This window comes from Dreissena polymorpha, chromosome 2, assembly GCF_020536995.1.
Source record: "Dreissena polymorpha isolate Duluth1 chromosome 2, UMN_Dpol_1.0, whole genome shotgun sequence".
Lineage (NCBI taxonomy): Eukaryota > Metazoa > Mollusca > Bivalvia > Myida > Dreissenidae > Dreissena > Dreissena polymorpha.
This window is the reverse complement of record NC_068356.1, coordinates 111706042-111723812: the sequence shown is the minus strand read 5'-3', so window position 1 is coordinate 111723812 and position 17771 is coordinate 111706042. Positions and strand designations below refer to the sequence as shown.

Sequence of the window (17771 nt, the reverse complement as noted above, 5' to 3'; positions counted from 1 at the left end):
TTCCCCAAAATCAGATAAAAACCCCTGTGATCGGTGAAAAAACATGGCCGCCAGGGGGCGGGGCAGTTTTCTCTATATGTATATAGTGAAAACATATGAACAGTCTAGAAGACACATTTTTTGCCCAATCTTCATGAAATTTGGTCAGAAAATTTGTTTCCTGGATATGACGGTTGAGTTCGAAAATGGTTGGAATCGGTCAAAGAACATGGCTGCCAGAGGGGGTCTTTTTCCTTATATTTATATAGTAAAGAAGCTTGTGAACACTCTAGAAGTCACATTTTTTGCCTAATCATCATGAAATTTGGTCAAAACATTGGTTATGTAGATATCTCGGATGAGTTTGAAAATGGTTGTGATCAGTGGAAAAACATGGCCGCCGGGGGATGGGGCAGTTTTCTTTATGTACATGTATGTATATATTGAAAACATGTGAACAGTTTAGACTACACATTTTTCGCCCAATCTTTATGAAATTTGGTCAGAACATTTGTTTCCTGGATACGACAGTTGAGTTCATAAATGGTTCGGATCGGTAAAAAAACATGGCCGCCAGGAGGGGGAGTCTTTTTCCTTATATTTATATAGTAAAAAAAGCTTGTGAACACATCTTGGTTGAGTTAGAAAATAGTCGTGATCAGTGCAAAAACATGGCCGCCAGGGGGTGGGGCAGTTTTTTCTATATGTATATTAAAAAACATGTGAACAGTCTAGTTGACACATTTTTTGCCCAATCTTCATGACATTTGGTCAGAAGATTTTTTCCTGGATACGATGGTTGAGTTCAAAAACGGTTTTGATCCATCTAGAAACATCTAGAAACATGACCGCCAGGGGGGGGGCATTTTCCTTAAATTTATATACTTGAAAAGCTTGTGAACACTCTCAAAGTCACAATTTTTTGCCAATCATCATAAAACTTGGTCAAAACATTGATTTTATTGATATGTTGGATGAGTTTGAAAATGTTCATGATCAGTGGAAAGACATGGTCACCTGGGGATGGGGTAGTTTTCTCTATATGTATGTAAGAAGCATTTTCCTTATATATATTTAAAAAAAAATCTGGGTATTAAAAACATGGCTGCCAGGGTGGGTGGGGTAATTTTCTATATAGGCCTATTGTGAATACTTTTGAACACCTTATTTTTAAAGTCAGTCTTCTCATACCAATAATTTAAAACATTTGCTAAAGAGTTTTAATCTTTGTTACTCTCCATCTTAGTCTCTCAAATGAGCGACCCAGGGCCCTTTGGGGCCTCTTGTCTATAAATAGCATTAGAAGCTTAGATTGTTGCAGTATTTTGGGAATGGTTTCTAGGCCAACCATTTGAGGATTATATTTGAAAAATATTATTGGGAACAAATCCTTTTATCAGACAGGTACCAAAACATAGGTGTTAGCATGGCCAAAAATAATCAATAAATGTACATATACATAAATTGCCTTTGCTTTACGCTTTCAGGTGGAGAACCTAGTAATGATGAAGTTGAAGGAAAAGTCAAGGTAGCAATTCCACTATATTGACCAGACCATTAGTTGTTTAATCAATTCCAGCCATACGTTTTTTTACCTGTTTATCATCATACTACATGTGCCACCACCAGCATGTTCTTGTATCAGAGCTAATGATGGGGCTCGGGCCATTAGAAGTAGTCGCAGAAATCAGCATAAGAACTTGGCAGTCTGTAGTGCATTTGGTTCCTGTTGGTACTAATTGTTTGGGGTTAAACCAAAAACCACTTTCAGCTTGAAAACAAAGATGTAGGTTTTAAAATGGGACTTAGTGGTAATCTGTTTGTGTAATGGCTTCAGTATTTGTTTGATGATAGAGTGATGCCTTTGTATGCGTCTTGAACATTGATTTCTCCGAAATTCGCACTTGCTATATCACGCAATGGACAGTGTAGCACACAGCACGACCAATTACCCAGTCCCACAACCAGCAGTGAGCCCCTCACGACGATTTCACGTCCTGGAAATCAGTGGCTTGAATTTAGAAAATGATTCACCCATGGAGAAAGAAATGGATGAACAGGGGCAAAAATACCTGGACAAAAAATCAAGTTTTAGTGCCACAGGCCGGGTGGCAAGTATTAATACAGCTGAAAAATACCAAAAATCTGCAAAAGCCGTAGTCCCAAATGAATTATTACTGTCTCATAGCAATTATAAGAGTGTTTCATGTAAAGGTGAACAGAGTTCCGACTTAACCAAAGATATGCTTGTTAAAACAAAAAATACGATTAATACAGAAAAGAATGAATGCAATGTTGAGAGGCACCACTCCGATGGAGCTAGACACAATGCCTACTGTGAAATGACCTTCAAAAGGTCGGCATCGTCGCCAAATCAGCTTGAGGTTCATGGTGCTAATGTTTACAAAACTATCACTGCCACAATGGACAATCTATGTTCAGCCTTATCTGACGACTGTGATGAGACTTCAATGGACAGAAAAGAGTCTGCCGAGTCAGGATTTGAAGAGCAGGCAGCCAATTCTGACACTGGAACTTTAGAAAAGAGGAAAAAACTCCAGGGCGATCCCACTAGCGTTTCAGATCTTTCTGAGGTGGGTTCAGACGACGTGTTGGGAGCCCTGGCTGTGTCTCAGGTCTCGAACAAAGGCGGAAACTTGTCATCGCCTTCGGACCGAGCCTCTGAGATGTCGGAGAGTACTCTGCTGCAGCTTGAGTCTGAGCCTCTGCTAGAGGATACCTCAAGCAGTCTGTCATCCTCATCATCGGAAGATATAGACATTGACGAACTTACGCACGAGATGATATTTGAGCGAAGTTTGTCCGACTCAGGTGGTATGTCGCCTGTTTATCACAAGGAAGTCAGGGGTTTATCTGCAAGCAAAAGTGCTGAAAAGTTTTTCTATCGAAAACCGATTCTACATATACATGGTATCAATGATCAACAAAATGTCAGGGTAAGCCGAAGTCAAGAGAACTATGTTGGGAATGGTTTTACATTTGTAGACATTGATTTGGATGACACAACCTACTCGTTGGATCAGATTCCAACGACTCTTGACACGCCAGATACGCCAACAACCGAATGTACTGAACCTTTTGGTTCTATTGTGTCAAGACCTGTAGAGTGCACAACTTCATATGCCTCAGCAGTCAAACAATCTTCTTTTCAAACCAGTGTTCAAAGTAATGAAAGCCATGACTCAAAATGTTTTGTCCCAGGATTTATCACCCTTGACAATAGGTCATTAAATGAAAAAAGGGATCTGAATAATGTTGCTATTGCATATGATAGATCTGTGAACTCTGAAGAAAGTTCTACTGAAATGTCACATGAATCTCAGGGGGATGGTGCTGATAGTACCGATGATCCCGATGGTGCTATCGTAGATACTGAAGACATTTCTGCTGATTACAATGACCCAGAGGATAATAACGAATATGACCAAGATGAGGATGCTGACTGTGTGCTTGTAATTCAGGAGGGACTGTTTGCCCTCCCAGCGACAAAAAGTGTCGACCTTCCGTCGGCCCAGAGGCTAGCCAAACGCTTGTATAATTTGGATGGATTTCGGAAATCTGATGTGGCCCGACACCTCTGCAAAAAGTAAGCAACTCTGAATGGCTTAGTATCGCTTGCCTTTGGTTTGCAGTGCTGCTTTGGAGTCTTTGTTCTTCGTCTGTATTCGTCCACCGTCCTTTGGTTCTACAAACATGCCCATGACTTAATCAGTAACTGCATGACGCCAAGTTCCTATCTTATAGCGAGCTTGAACTGTCTATTGCTTTGGCTGTGCTTTGAATTTGTTTCAGAAAGTACAGTGTTTTTGTATTGGTTGAAAATTGTTTGAGAACTTTAATGCTTTGTAGTGATGCACCTTATTATTTTTTAAAAAGTACTTCCAAGAAAAAACATACTCTTATCAATTGATATAAGAAAAGGGCAATATAAAAATATTCCATTTATTGTTGAATGGGAGACACAATTACTATATATATTTTTTATTTTTCTAAAATCATTACAGATTTCAACAAACTCTGAATAGGCAGCATAGATCTTAATTAATTATTGAACTCCCTAATGAAAATGTGATTGAAGCAAGTGTTTATGGGCATGTTTTCAGTAGTTTTTGTTTCTTTCTGTTTCACAGTGTTTATGACTCTGTTGCGTTTGTACACGTAGCATACAATGTATTACATGTAGCTGATCACACACTTATATGTAGATATATGTACCCAGCTCTTTTTCTTGTTTCATGATATTATCCCACGTATAGAATTCCTGAAACAGAATTAATGAAAGCTGCCTGTTTATAGTTTGTTTTGTCTGTGCTTTGTATATGGACTCAATTATCCATACAGATATTTTATACACCTTAATATCCTAAGTGACCTTAGCTAGTTACTGTTTGCAAGTCACAAGTAACTTGCAAGAGCTTATTGCATGGCCGTTAATACCGCTTGCCACCTCTTTTTTGAGATGCATTAATAAACGAGCCAATTCAACTTCCGAGATGGCACTCAGGCCTGGATGTTTTGAAATTTAATGGATAATTTTACAGGGTAATTAGGTTTGATATGTTTTTTAACATATTTCGCCTTATTTTTAATAATCGGCCAATGTAGTGCAATTCAGCGATTATAAATTCATCCAAAGATGTACAGAAACATACAATCACAACCCATTTGGAAACGTGAGGACCTTTGTAAGTTGTTCATTTATTAATGCATCTCAAAAAAGAGGTGGCGCGAGTGATTAGCGGCCATGTATTGAAACTGTCTGCAGAGCGCCATTTCAAACTGGAAAATCAAAATCAAGCACCGGTACATAACTTGGACAGAACTTTTCAGAAGCCACAAGCACACGTTTTCTGGGAATTGTACAAGAACTGCTTTTAATTGAACAGGCTTTGTCTATAGTCTGATAGACTTAAGCAGAGATGCAGTGTAGGAATAATTTTCTGATGTCTTCCTTTGTTTTGTTTTTGTAAAGCAGGTATTTCAAAGTTTTGACATGAAAAATAGTGATCAAAAGTGAAAAAGAGCATTGTTTATCAGCTGTTCGTCTGTTAGCCTGTTCGTAAGTGAAAAGAAGCATTGTTTACTGCTGTTTTATTGATACTGCACTCAATCCTGTTATTAAATTCTGCTCTAAGACCAATCCATCATCTTTAACCTGTGAATGTTGTCCGTTTTAATGGGTCATGCCCTTGAAATGTTATGCTTTATTTAAATTTCCGATTCAACAACATTTACATGTATACTTGTCATTTAGTTATTCTTTGGTTATACAATATACATGTAAATATTGAATTATTAATTTGCTAAAATCTAACCACAGTTAAAAATCTATAAACACTGTGTAACTGAGTTTGTATGCAGTTGATAAATTTTGTTGAAAGTAGACATTTTGAGATCAAATTAGAGAAAGGCAGCTTTCTGTATAAATATATACATGTTACATGTAAGTATCTGGAACAGGTTCTTATTATTTGACTAACATGTATGTAATCAATGTTTAACCTGGTCTTGTATGTTTAAATTGTGATGAACTTAGTTTTAACACCTTGTACATGATTGAATGGCAAATACTGGTAGAGAGGTGAGAGTCCATTAATATGTTACCTTATACTTTGTAATAACAATTAAATGGTATTACTTTAGTTTAACATTAAACACTTAAGAATGCGTTCAAGCTAAATATATAATCTGATATTTAAATTAAACATTTTTTTTAAATCCTAATTGTTCTAATTCTGTGTAACTTGCACTTTCAATAAATACAATTTTACAGGTATTTTATTTACCATTTGGTTTAGACTTATTGCTTGGTTGAAGCAGTCTATCTTTGTATGCAATAATGATGCTGAATGCAGATTTAAATTGTTGTCATGGTTATATTGTTCACTCAAAATGTGTTAAATCCCTTGCGCTATGGATGCTTACATAGATTTTAATCCATTATTAATCTATTGATCTTTTCTTTCCTGTTTAACTGTTTATTTACTTGACAGCCTTCAATGAATTCTGAGTCAATATTTGAACATAAATTTATAACAAGAACAGTTTCTGTAACATTTAATTTCCTTTTTAGCTAGAAGCCTATAAATTAGATTTCTAAGGTCATGAAACGTGAAACCTATGAAAAGTTTGTGTAAAAGAAATAAACATCTTCAATAATAAATATCTTCTAAGTAATTCTTTCTTTATTAAATAAATGGAAAAATCTTGAGCTTTAAATCAGAACCATAGCCACTCAGGCTAGATACATGTACATGTATGTATCTTTATGTAATTAGCATGCTCATAAAGACTCGTGAACACTAAAAAACTGGCCTGTATAAATAAATATATATAGATATAAATATTTATGCCCCCTTCGACGAAGAGGGGGTATATTGATTTGCACATGTCGGTCAGTCAGTAGGTCCGTCGGTCTGTCCGTCCACCAGATGGTTTCCGGATGATAACTCAAGAACGCTTAGGCCTAGGATCTTGAAACTTCATAGGTACATTGATCATGACTGGCAGATGAACCCTATTGATTTTCAGGTTACTAGGTCAAAGGTCAAGGTCACAGTGACTCGAAATAGTAAAATGGTTTTCGGATGATAACTCAAGAATGCTTACGCCTAGGATCATAAAACTTCATAGGTACATTGATCATTATTGGCAGATGACCCCTTTTGATATTCAGGTCACTAGGTTAAAGGTCAAGGTCATAGTGACTCAAACAGTAAATGGTTTCCGGATGATAACTCAAGAATGCTTACGCCTAGGATCATGAAACTTCATAGAAACATTGATCATGACTGGCAGATGACCCCTATTGATTTTCAGGTCACTAGGTCAAAGGTCAAGGTCACTGTGACTCGAAATAGTAAAATGGTTTCCGGATGATAACTCAAGAATGCTTACGTCCAGGATCATGAAACTTCATAGTTGCATTGATCATGACTGGCAGATGACCCTATTAATTTTCAGGTCACTAGGTCAAAGGTCAAGGTCACAGTTACTCGAAACAGTAAAATGGTTTCCGGATGATAACTCAATAATAATTAGGCCTAGGATCATGAAACTTCATAGGTACATTGATCATTACTGGCAGATGACCCCTATTGATTTTCAGTTCACTAGGTTAAAGGTCAAGGTCACAGTGACAAAAGACGTATTCCAAAATGGCTGCTACTACAACTGACAGCCCATATGGAGGGCATGCATGTTTTACAAACAGCCCTTGTTTATTCAATGATTTCAAGATATTGTTTGTAAAGCTTGCAATTTTTGCTGTGTCAATTTCTTTTTGAATTGTGCTTTGTCAATTTCTTTTTGCTTGTGTAATTACTTAATGTAGAATTATCAAATAATGTCCTAAATATTTATAAACAGATAAACTCACACATTTGCTTTTGTTTAAACCTATTTATTTAAGCTCAATTGCATCCTTAGCCTATGCTTATTTGAAATTTTCTCGAGTCGTTGTCCTGGGACTAGAACCAGTACTTTTGCTTTTCCTGTTATACCTTTGTTTAAAGGAGTACAGTACTTGTTTATGTGTGCAAGTAAGTACAGCTGTAACCACATTCTGACAAATTGAAGGTGCTTCAAACTATGTTATTAGTATACATGTTTGTTATTTATAACACTGTGTTCACATGTAGTATATGTGAATTTGTCACCATCTTTTCAAATATACGATGCATATGTTCCTGATGTATACATCTTTCTGCATTTAATATGTACATCTTATTCATTAATCTTTTTAAATGTAACATGTTTACGTTGCTGTATAACATAGTGCCTTAGATAGGATCTTAAAATTTGAAATATAGAAATTACTAAAACATTAATTATTTCTCACCTTTGTTCTTGTTTTTAATCAGAGTTTTTGACAATGGTTTTGCTATTTCCTACACTGAATGTTTTTGATTATAGTTTTATGATTTGGATTATATTAACTTGCATTGAAAATCTTGTATTTTACATGCTTCCAAAGGTATTGTATTTTTAAATAAGTAAAAAAAATATTTAGAAATTATTAAAGATCTATATAACATGTACATGTATCTTGTATTTCTTTCACAAGTCAAGTTGAAACCAGGCCTTTCCTGAGGATTTAGTTAAAGTACTAGGGCATTATAGCCATAGACCCAGTGTTTGCAATTTTCTTTTTTTCTTATATTAATGTGTCCTACCTATATTAATTTCTGAATTACTCCAGAACTAAAACAAGCGCACACACACACACACACAATTATTGGAAATTTAGGTAAAAGGGTACTCCTGATTTGAAAATGTAGGCATAGGTGTGCCCTTATTTTCCCCTACCGGTTTCACCGGAGGGGACTTATGGTTTGCGCTCTGTGTGTCCGTCAGTCCATGAGTCTGTCACACTTTTCTGGATCCTGCGATAACTTTAAAAGTACTTAATATTTTTTTTCATGAAACTTGAAACATGGATAGATGGCAATATGGACATTATGCATGTCATTTCATTTTGTTCCAACGTCAAAAAATAAATAAAAAATATATTTCTGACAATGGTGGAGCCGGTAGGGGACATATATTGCTTGGCAATAGTCTTGTTTGGAAATTCCGGCACCGAGATGCCAGTCTGTGCTTACAATTTTGATGGGCAAGGCCTGCTTTCATATATTTATAGCCTTTAAATAAAGTCCATTATCAGCAATCAATGCTTAGACTTCAAATTCCTACATATTCTAAGATTTACATGTAAGAATAATTAACATTCTTAAACCGTTATTACAAATGCCACCAATAATTTTATAGCGCTTGATAGGTCATTGAAGGCTTAGGTTCTACAAATGGGTTACGGAAAATATACCAAAATGTTCCCCCGAGTACGGCCGGTTCCTCTAAGCCTATTTTCAGTGGCTGGGGTACATTAAATTATAATTGAAGAGTACTGGAGATACTTTTAAGTAGAACCTAAGCCAACAACGACCTCTTGAGCCCTTATACTAGCATGCTTATTTTCCATAACCCTTCGTTCCAGAAATGACTTCAGCATTACAGTGGCAGAGGAGTACCTTAAGTTCTTCGATTTCACGGGAAACACGCTGGACGTGGCCCTGCGCAAGTTCCTCCGTCAGTTCTCCCTTATTGGGGAGACGCAGGAGCGAGAGCGAGTGCTGGCCCACTTCTCGAGGCACTTCATGACAAGCAACCCAGGCACATATAACTCTGAAGGTCAGTTCCCCCTTTCCCTGTCAGAAGTAAAGTGAAAATGCCTTTATGCAACCAGCATTAAACCTGAACAGCCAGCAAGTGACTCACATTCAGTTTAGGTTTTATGTTGTTTGCTGCTGATTTGTATCTAAGGGTTTGAAATTTCTCTTTTCTAGTGAAAAGGTCTTTCATTTCATTTGCTTTTCTAACCCTTTAACCCTCTCCCACTCAGATATTCATTTTGATCTGTTTGTCGTCCCTTTTAAAAATGAAGTAAAGATATGACCTTTCTCTCTGGATTCATTCATTTGGAAAGTCTTCATTTCAAACCCTAAGATACGGGTGAGAAGCAAACAGCATAAAACCTGGACAGCTTGCGAGTAACTTGTAGGCTGTTCTGGTTTTATGCTAGTTGCATATAGCCATTTTAACTTTCCTTCTGTGCAGGAAAGGGTTGAAGGGATAGCTTACTTTATTCGGGCAAAACCACTTTACCTTCTACTTTGAATGCCAGTATCTTATAAACAAGACACTTTAAAGTTTTAGGTATTGGGTCAATTATGGGATAAGTGGTAAACTGGTAATCAGTCTTAAAATAAATTGTTTAACCAAGCACGGCAAAAGTCTATAAATGATTTGTATTGTGGGAAAACGGGGCTTAATGCATTCTGCACATGTTAATCATGGACAACATTTTCTGCTTGAACTAGACTTAGCAATGAATTGACTTTATTCAAACAAAAAATACAATTAAAACAAAATTTGGGGTCTGTGATGAGCCTGTTGAGACTTCACCTGCTTAGCTGGGACTACACTTACTTTGCATGTAGCTGGGACTACACTTACTTTGCATGTAGCTGGGACTACACTTACTTTACATGTAGCTGGGACTACACTTACTTTACATGTAGCTGGGACTACACTTACTTTGCATGTAGCTGGGACTACACTTACTTTGCATGTAGCTGGGACTACACTTACTTTGCATGTAGCTGGGACTACACTTACTTTGCATGTAGCTGGGACTACACTTACTTTGCATGAATTAATCACCGTTTTCCCAGATTGAGGGTTTAATGTTATAGTTAAGAGCAAGAAAATGTTACCAAGCAGCGGATGTGAAACAGCTTGTGATAAATAGGTAATACAACCATCTGTGTCCAAACATGTGTTGTGGTTGCATCTGTGTCTGTGACACATCTGAGATTTATTCACAATCATCCTGAAGCTGAATTTCAAGCTTATACTCAACAATAGAAATAAAGCAGCCTTTAACCTTTTACCACTTAGATATACATATTTTCTGGCATTTTTAGTCCCTTAGAAAGTTAAATTTAAATTAAAGATCTTTCTTACTAGATTCAAGTTTTAAAGGCTTCATTTCCAACCCTTAGATACTGATGAGCAGCAAACAGCATAAAACCTGAACAGACTGCGAGTTACTCGCAAGCTGTTAGTTTTATGCTGTTTGCACATTACCATTTTCACTTTGCTGCTAAGTGGGAAAGTGTTAAACATTATGCTTATAACAATACAATTATTGTCAGCCTATGGTGTATTACACAAACATAGAAGTATTATAATTTTGCTTTACATAGAAACATGACATTTTTCATGGACGTTTTGGATTCATTAGTCTGAGGCCCAGTATAAATGAGCCGTGCTCTGTGAAAAGGGGGTTTAATGCATCTGCTTAGTGTCATCTCAGATTAGCCTGTGCAGTCTGCACAGGCTAATCAGGGATGACACTTTCCGCCTCAACTTGTTTTTTGCTATGATCAAACTTTGTTTAAATGAAAAATATCATACAAGCCGAAAGTGTCGTCCCTGATTAGCTTGTGCGACTCTTTCCCACGTGCATTAACTCTTTCAGTGCTGGAACCGAATTTTGAAGGCCTTTGCAAACAGTTTGGATCCAGATGAGACGCCACAGAACGTGGCGTCACATCAGGATCCAAACTGTTTGCTATTCTTATAGTATTCTTTGAAAAAAATCAAAGAAAATGCTAATTTTAGAAATTCAGCAGACGACATTTTAGCAGACGACAAATTTCCCAGCATGCAAATGGTTAAACCCCTTTTTTACAGAGTACGGCCCAAATGTGTTTGAGAGTTTCAAACTTTCACTGAAATTGCTTTACTGCAGCATGTTAGCTTTTTCTTTTGCCAACAACTCCCGAAACATATGCTCACCACTTTGTACTTTGCAAGTCTATCATTAAACGTCTGGCAATGTTAAGCTAACAGTAACAATTTTGTTAATGACAGATTACAGTCTTCGCGATCAATATGTTTTAGCTTTTGTTAAATGAACTCTTACAAGATTTCTGGAGAAGCCTTATGTTAAAATACATGTAGAGGTCTAAAATGACTTGAGAATTATGTCTTGATATATTTATGCGTGAAGAATGATTTCAAAAACACTGGCTGATAATTTAGAAAAACATCAGGAGCAAATTTGCACGGTACTTATTAGCCCTGCTTATTTGTGTTCCTTCCACATCTTGTCTGACCTGGTCTAAATCAAAGTGTTTACAATTTTATATTTATATAATTGTGCAAAAAAAAATAAATGAACACATGACTTGATTATTCTCTGAAAATGTTATGTCTGTCTTTGCTATCAGGGCAAACAAATATTTAAAAAAACTTGTGACACAATGACATTGTGACTTGAATTTTCATTTTATGCTAGATATGGTACATGTAAGTTGAAGAGATACGTCTGGTACCTGCTGGTTGACTCATCAATTATCTTGTGCCAAAGTGTTTTTCATTCTAAGTGACTTTACACTGTTGTGTGTTTTGTTAATTCTGCAAAGTCTTGCAAAAGTATGTATGTATCAGGGCAAATCATTTATAGAAATTTACACAAATATTATATTGAGTTGTTTATCTGTAAAGCACCCATAGTATCGAGTTCTGGCGTGTATGGGACTGTTTCAAGACAGAGTATCAAACTTTTCAACCACTGGCAACCACATTTCCTGGGTAGAACCATTACATGGTGTTGTTTGAGAATGCGTTAGGAATAAGGATTGAACTCACAACCTTTTGATGGCAACATGACACCATGGCTTTTACATTTCTCTGACTCTATTGTATTTTCAGATGCCTGTCACACACTCGTTTGTGCCATTATGCTATTGAACACAGATCTTCATGGGCAGGTAAGAGCAGACAACTGTGCTCATTGCAAGATTAGGGGATCTCATAGAGAGATTATTCGCCAGAGTGCTGTCCCCTTTCAACATTTAGCTGCCCCCTGCTGGTGTATTGGCATTATGCTAATGACTGTATCAAGTAAAATTTCCAAGAAGAAATAAATCTTACAACTTGTATGGTTTAGAGTAAAGTAGGCTTTGTTAATAAAACTATTATTGAATCACATGATGGGATCACAGTGATTCACAGTATTGTTTTCTTTACAGAAGTTTTGATAGGAAGTTTTGCTTTTTTTAAAGGCTGTAGGCAGGAAAATGGCCTGTGCAGAGTTTATTGAAAACTTGACAGATCTCAATGATGGTGAAAACTTCCCTAAAGATGTCCTCAAAGCCATATACCATGCCATCAAAGCAGAGCCGATAGAGTGGGCACCGTAAGTGGAATTTTCACGTCCATCCCCTTTTCAGGGTTGGAAATACTGTGAAACCATTATTAATCGTCAGGCATTAATTTTCATAAATTTCGTCAGTCAACCGATCGGCGAATTTAAGATCCTAACGAACAATCATGCTCTATGTTTGAACAAAAACAAACACTAAGTTGAACAATATTTTAAAACTTTACCGTAGACATGAGGCATTAAATTCTAACATAATCCATGCACACATTCACTGCTGTTTCGTAATCAAGATTAATCCGGTTTTGACACAAAGGGATGTATATTACACAAGGTACTTAACTGACACGTTACACTTCTTTAAAACGCGTGTGCAGTACAGCTGTATCGAATGCGTTGACTTCGTTTATGTAGAACGGTAATGAATTAGCGCTAATTGTTTATAACTTTATTACCCATTAGGTGCGTTGTGTTTTTCAGGGGTGTTGCATATTAGCCATCACGCAGCGAATGCCGATGAAAGACAATAAACCAAATGAAAAGATGACGATGTGTGATCAACATGCGTATTTATCACAAATTAATAAAGAATATTTTTATTGCTGTTTGTTGTTTGATTGTTTGCGTTTAACCACACTTATTACTATTTTATATGTATCAATTTATTTATTTTTAAATTATTGACGTTATTGATTTACATGTGTATATACCGGTAGTTTACTTTTTAAGAACAAACACACACATAGAGTTTATAATTTTAATGTTGATATCAGAATAAAAAAGCATTTTATTTGATAAAAAAACACTTAACAAACTGGAACCTCTTTCGTATAACACAGATAGTTTTAAAATGGTATTGACAGCATTTTAATAAAAATCATACCAACTAGAACACATACCCAAGAATATAAACAAAAGTGACTAGTTTGATTTGCTTGCAAAAAAATACTTCATTTTATTTAGAGAGCAAAAAAACAGGAAACAACATTGTTTCATCAACACAACATGGACAGTTTTTTTTAAATCAGTCCAGCTTTAAGACTAATTGGCAATTGGCTTCGTTGTTACAAACACTCGTTAGCGGTTATTCGATCCCACATGTCCGCTAATCATAACAATGAACGTGTGAATGGCATACATTAAAAGGGTCCATTACTGTCCCTTGATAACAAAAGACTAGTTAATTGGCATGTGACAAACAGGCCCCACCTCCTGCAGTGATTCTCAAGTGTGTTCCCGCATTCGTACCACGATTTTTCGCAACTGCGATTGATCGCAAATATGTATTACACACAAATCGGATAGTGACTGACGCATTTTTTTTAAATTCAAAATCAGAAATCGGCGAATTTATGTGCTGACGAAATCGTCATTATTATAAAAATGACGAACTTTTGTGCTGTCGAAAATAAATGGTTTCACAGTAGGCTTCTAGATTTTCTCTGAGAAAATTTAGGTGTCCTCTGTTCCACAGGTTTTGAAATACTGAGTGTTGGCTACCTTTTATAGAATAAACAACACAACATTAAAAGAAGGTTATTTGACATGTAATGATATATATAATTTCTCTTTTTATGATAGAAAAAAATGTGAACTATTGTTAAATTATAGTTCTATGAAATCAATATAACACACATTTGACAAATATTCTCTATGTAAGCATAATTGGACTGGGTTTCTTTTGTTAGTGATGACAGCATACCGGAGCCTGAGCAGGGGCCAGTTCTTGACCCCATTGTATCCAGTCTACCTAACTTACCTGCAGCCATAGGAGGAAACCCCTTCCTTGATGTAAGTGCTCTAGAGCTATGGGTATGTCTTTATTACGCTTTCTCAATAATAATGTTCAACTTATCAACCTAAATTGCTAAAATTGTGTAAGCCTTAGGTAATGTATTGAATGTGTAAAAGGCGCTTGTGACACAATAAGTTGATCTCTAAAAGTCATGATACTCATTGCAAACTTTCAGTTTAAAACGGATACAGTTAGTTATGTCCAATGAAATGTGTTGTAACATATTGTCGTTTAATTTTTTACTCTTTATTTGTATTGTTTAATTTAAGCAAAATTTAAGTCCGATTTTACAACGATGAATGTTCATACTATATAGCATACAGTACTGACACCGTGTACTTAAACAAACGCCACTCGCCGCGGTGTTCATATCACTGTGTTCGCTTACCTATATGAACACCGCGATGGGTGTTCAGATCAAATGGAGCGGTGGCCGTTTGCCATAAGGCGAACACCGTGAATCACCGGGGACCCATAATATCTACCGCGGTGTTCATTGTGTCCGCTAAATATAAAATAATTGAACATAAACGTATTTTATTGATCCCTTTCATTTAAAAGTGATAATGAATAATGTATTTTACACCCATGCTCATGACAGTGTTTTCTGACTTTAAACACAACATATAAAAGAAAACCGTTTTCGCACCTAGCTGTATGATACCACACCTGGAGGAGTGATAATTGTGTGTTTGATTATGCAATTAACAGTTTGAATCTTTGGAGAGCTCATAACTGATTGTATTAATCGTATTATCCCGAGCCTCTTGATTTCCCGATACATACGTGTGAACTGTCTCAATCGCATACATGCAACTTCTCCCATCTTTATCCATTACTCGATAATCCCATATATGCCCGATTTCCATTTTTAAAAGCAAATTATGGGTGCGTAATGAAGACAATAATATTGACAAGAATGTCAATAACACAAATGTTGGCAATTTTCAAAAGTATCAAATGAATTTAAGCATATGATTCTATTTAAAGATTTGATGAAATAAGCGCCCAATCAGGACAGTTGTATTCCAACATGCGTAAAGCACCTGACACAGTTTGCACGCAAAGCTATTTTCGGTTTCAACTTCTACATTAAATAAATGAATTTCTTTGTCCTGATAACAAGCGCGTGAAAATTGGCGTGGGTGTATTTATTTGTAAATAATAATTTCCTAGCGGGTACAACATTGAGATCATTTAATTTCCATTTAAAGTTTCGTTGTGAATTTCAGCTAAACTATCAGGGTATCTTGCAAATTATTTGGAATTGACAATTCCTCTAAATAAAATATAATTTAAACACGCTGTATCGTTACCGTTACACTGTTTCAGTTCCTACATTATTGAAAGAATTATTGTATTGTATACTGACTGCACACAAGTGTATAGTTACATACTGATGCAGTACGTAAATTTGGACAGTACTTAAAGGCGGACACAAATAAATAAATGATTTAATAATCACTTGATTTATTTGAAACTTGATATTGGTTGATAAAAAGGGCAATAACATTGATTAACACCATAAGAATTTATAGTATTGATCATCTAAACGCTTTATTTACGTTTCCGACTTTACATACTGTCCGAATTTAAGTACGCATACATGTGCACATGCATGTAATATATGTGTAGTATATGATTTTCTTTTGTGCATTTACATTTAAAACGCGCGAATGACCCTCGCAGACAGGTGTTTACGGTCGCTGCGTAGCATCGTGGTGATCAGGGGTGTTCCTAATAACGATAGCATGCAATTGCGGTGATTTCTGGTGTTCGCTGAACACTGTGGTCAGTAGCGTGTCTGTCCCCCACGAAATGTCACCCATCGGGAAAAGTGAACACCGCAGACAGGCTTTTTTTTATGCCCCAGGTAGGGTGCCATATAGCAGTTGAACTGTCCGTCAGTCAGTATGTCAGTATGTGTGTATGTCAGTATATGTGAATGTCAGTCTGTCGGTCCGTCTGAAAAAAACTTTAACATTGGCCATAACTTTTTCACTATTGAAGATAGCAACTTGATATTTGGCATGCATGTGAATCTCATGGAGCTGAACATTTTGAGTGGTGAATGGTGAAGGTCAAGGTCATCCTTCAAGGTCAAATGTCAAATATATGGCGTTTGTCTGTCAGAAAACTTTAACATTGGCCATAACTTTTTCAATATTGAAGATAGCAACTTCATATTTGGCATGCATGTGTATCTCATGAAGCTGCACATTTTGAGTGGTGGAAATTCAAGGTCAAGGTCATCCTTCAAGGTAAAAAAAACTGAAAAAAATTCAAAGCAGCGTTCTCATGAAGCTGAACATTTTGAGTGGTGGAAGTTCAAGGTCAAGGTCATCCTTCAAGGTCAAGGTCATCCTTCAAGGTCAAAGGTAAAAAAAATCAAAGTGGCGTTCTCATGAAGCTGCATATTTTGAGTGGTGGAAGTTCAAGGTCAATGTCATCCTTCAAGGTCAAGGTCATCCTTCAAGGTCAAGATCATCCTTCAAGGTCAAGGTCATCCTTCAAGGTCAAAGGTAAAAAAATATCAAAGTGGCGTTGTCATGAAGCTGCACATTTTGAGTGGTGGAAGTTCAAGGTCAAGGTCATCCTTCAAGGTCAAGGTCATCCTTCAAGGTTAAGGTCATCTTTCAAGGTTAAAGGTAAAAAAAATATCATAAAAGCGGCATTATCATGAAGCGGCACATTTTGAGTGGTGGAAGTTAAAGGTCAAGGTCATCCTTCAAGGTCAAAGGTAAAAAAAAAATCAAAATCAAAGCGGCGTTCTCATGAAGCTGCACATTTTGAGTGGTGGAAGTTCAAGGTCATGGTCATCCTTTAAGGTCAAAGGTCCAAAAAAATCAAAGCGGCGCAATAGGGGGCATTGTGTTTCTGAAAATCACATCTCTTGTTTTTAAGTACAGGGTGCCTGTACTGTAATTGTCTAGTTTGCATCATATCATCATAAATATTCAGTAATGTTTATTATTTTACCAGGGCTGCAATATTTGTATTCAATTACAGATCCCCGATCCAGAAAATACCACAGCCTACAAGAAGGGATACATAATGAGAAAATGCTGTGTAGACCCTGATGGAAGAAAAAGTAATAATATTGTACCAGAGTTCAAGGATTACTTGTCATGTTATAGTAATTATGTCCATATGAGCGGCTTTCCGGGAAAAGTTGGCTTAATACATGTTCATAAAGTGTCATCCCAGATTAGCCTGTGCAGTCTGAACTGGCTAATCATGGGTGAC

General features: G+C 36.4%; 1 protein-coding gene and 1 long non-coding RNA gene across 9 annotated transcripts in view; both read left to right on the top strand.

Moving 5' to 3' along the window:
- Positions 1-17771, top strand: part of LOC127868532 (uncharacterized) — a 147783-nt gene that overhangs the window by 106243 nt on the left and 23769 nt on the right. The window lies entirely within an intron of this gene.
- The window catches only part of LOC127868524 (PH and SEC7 domain-containing protein 2-like), a 54389-nt gene that overhangs the window by 12849 nt on the left and 23769 nt on the right, over positions 1-17771 (top strand). For all 8 annotated transcript variants that reach the window (XR_008044165.1, XR_008044164.1, XR_008044163.1 and 5 more), the window contains exons 3-8: positions 1467-3586; positions 8996-9189; positions 12280-12338; positions 12633-12766; positions 14419-14521; positions 17535-17616. Coding sequence is in view for 4 of the 8 variants with exons in the window: in XM_052410367.1 (XP_052266327.1) it covers positions 1899-3586; positions 8996-9189; positions 12280-12338; positions 12633-12766; positions 14419-14521; positions 17535-17616 (2260 nt within the window). In the remaining 4 variants the exon portion in view is untranslated. The remainder of the gene's footprint in view (positions 1-1466; positions 3587-8995; positions 9190-12279; positions 12339-12632; positions 12767-14418; positions 14522-17534; positions 17617-17771) is intronic.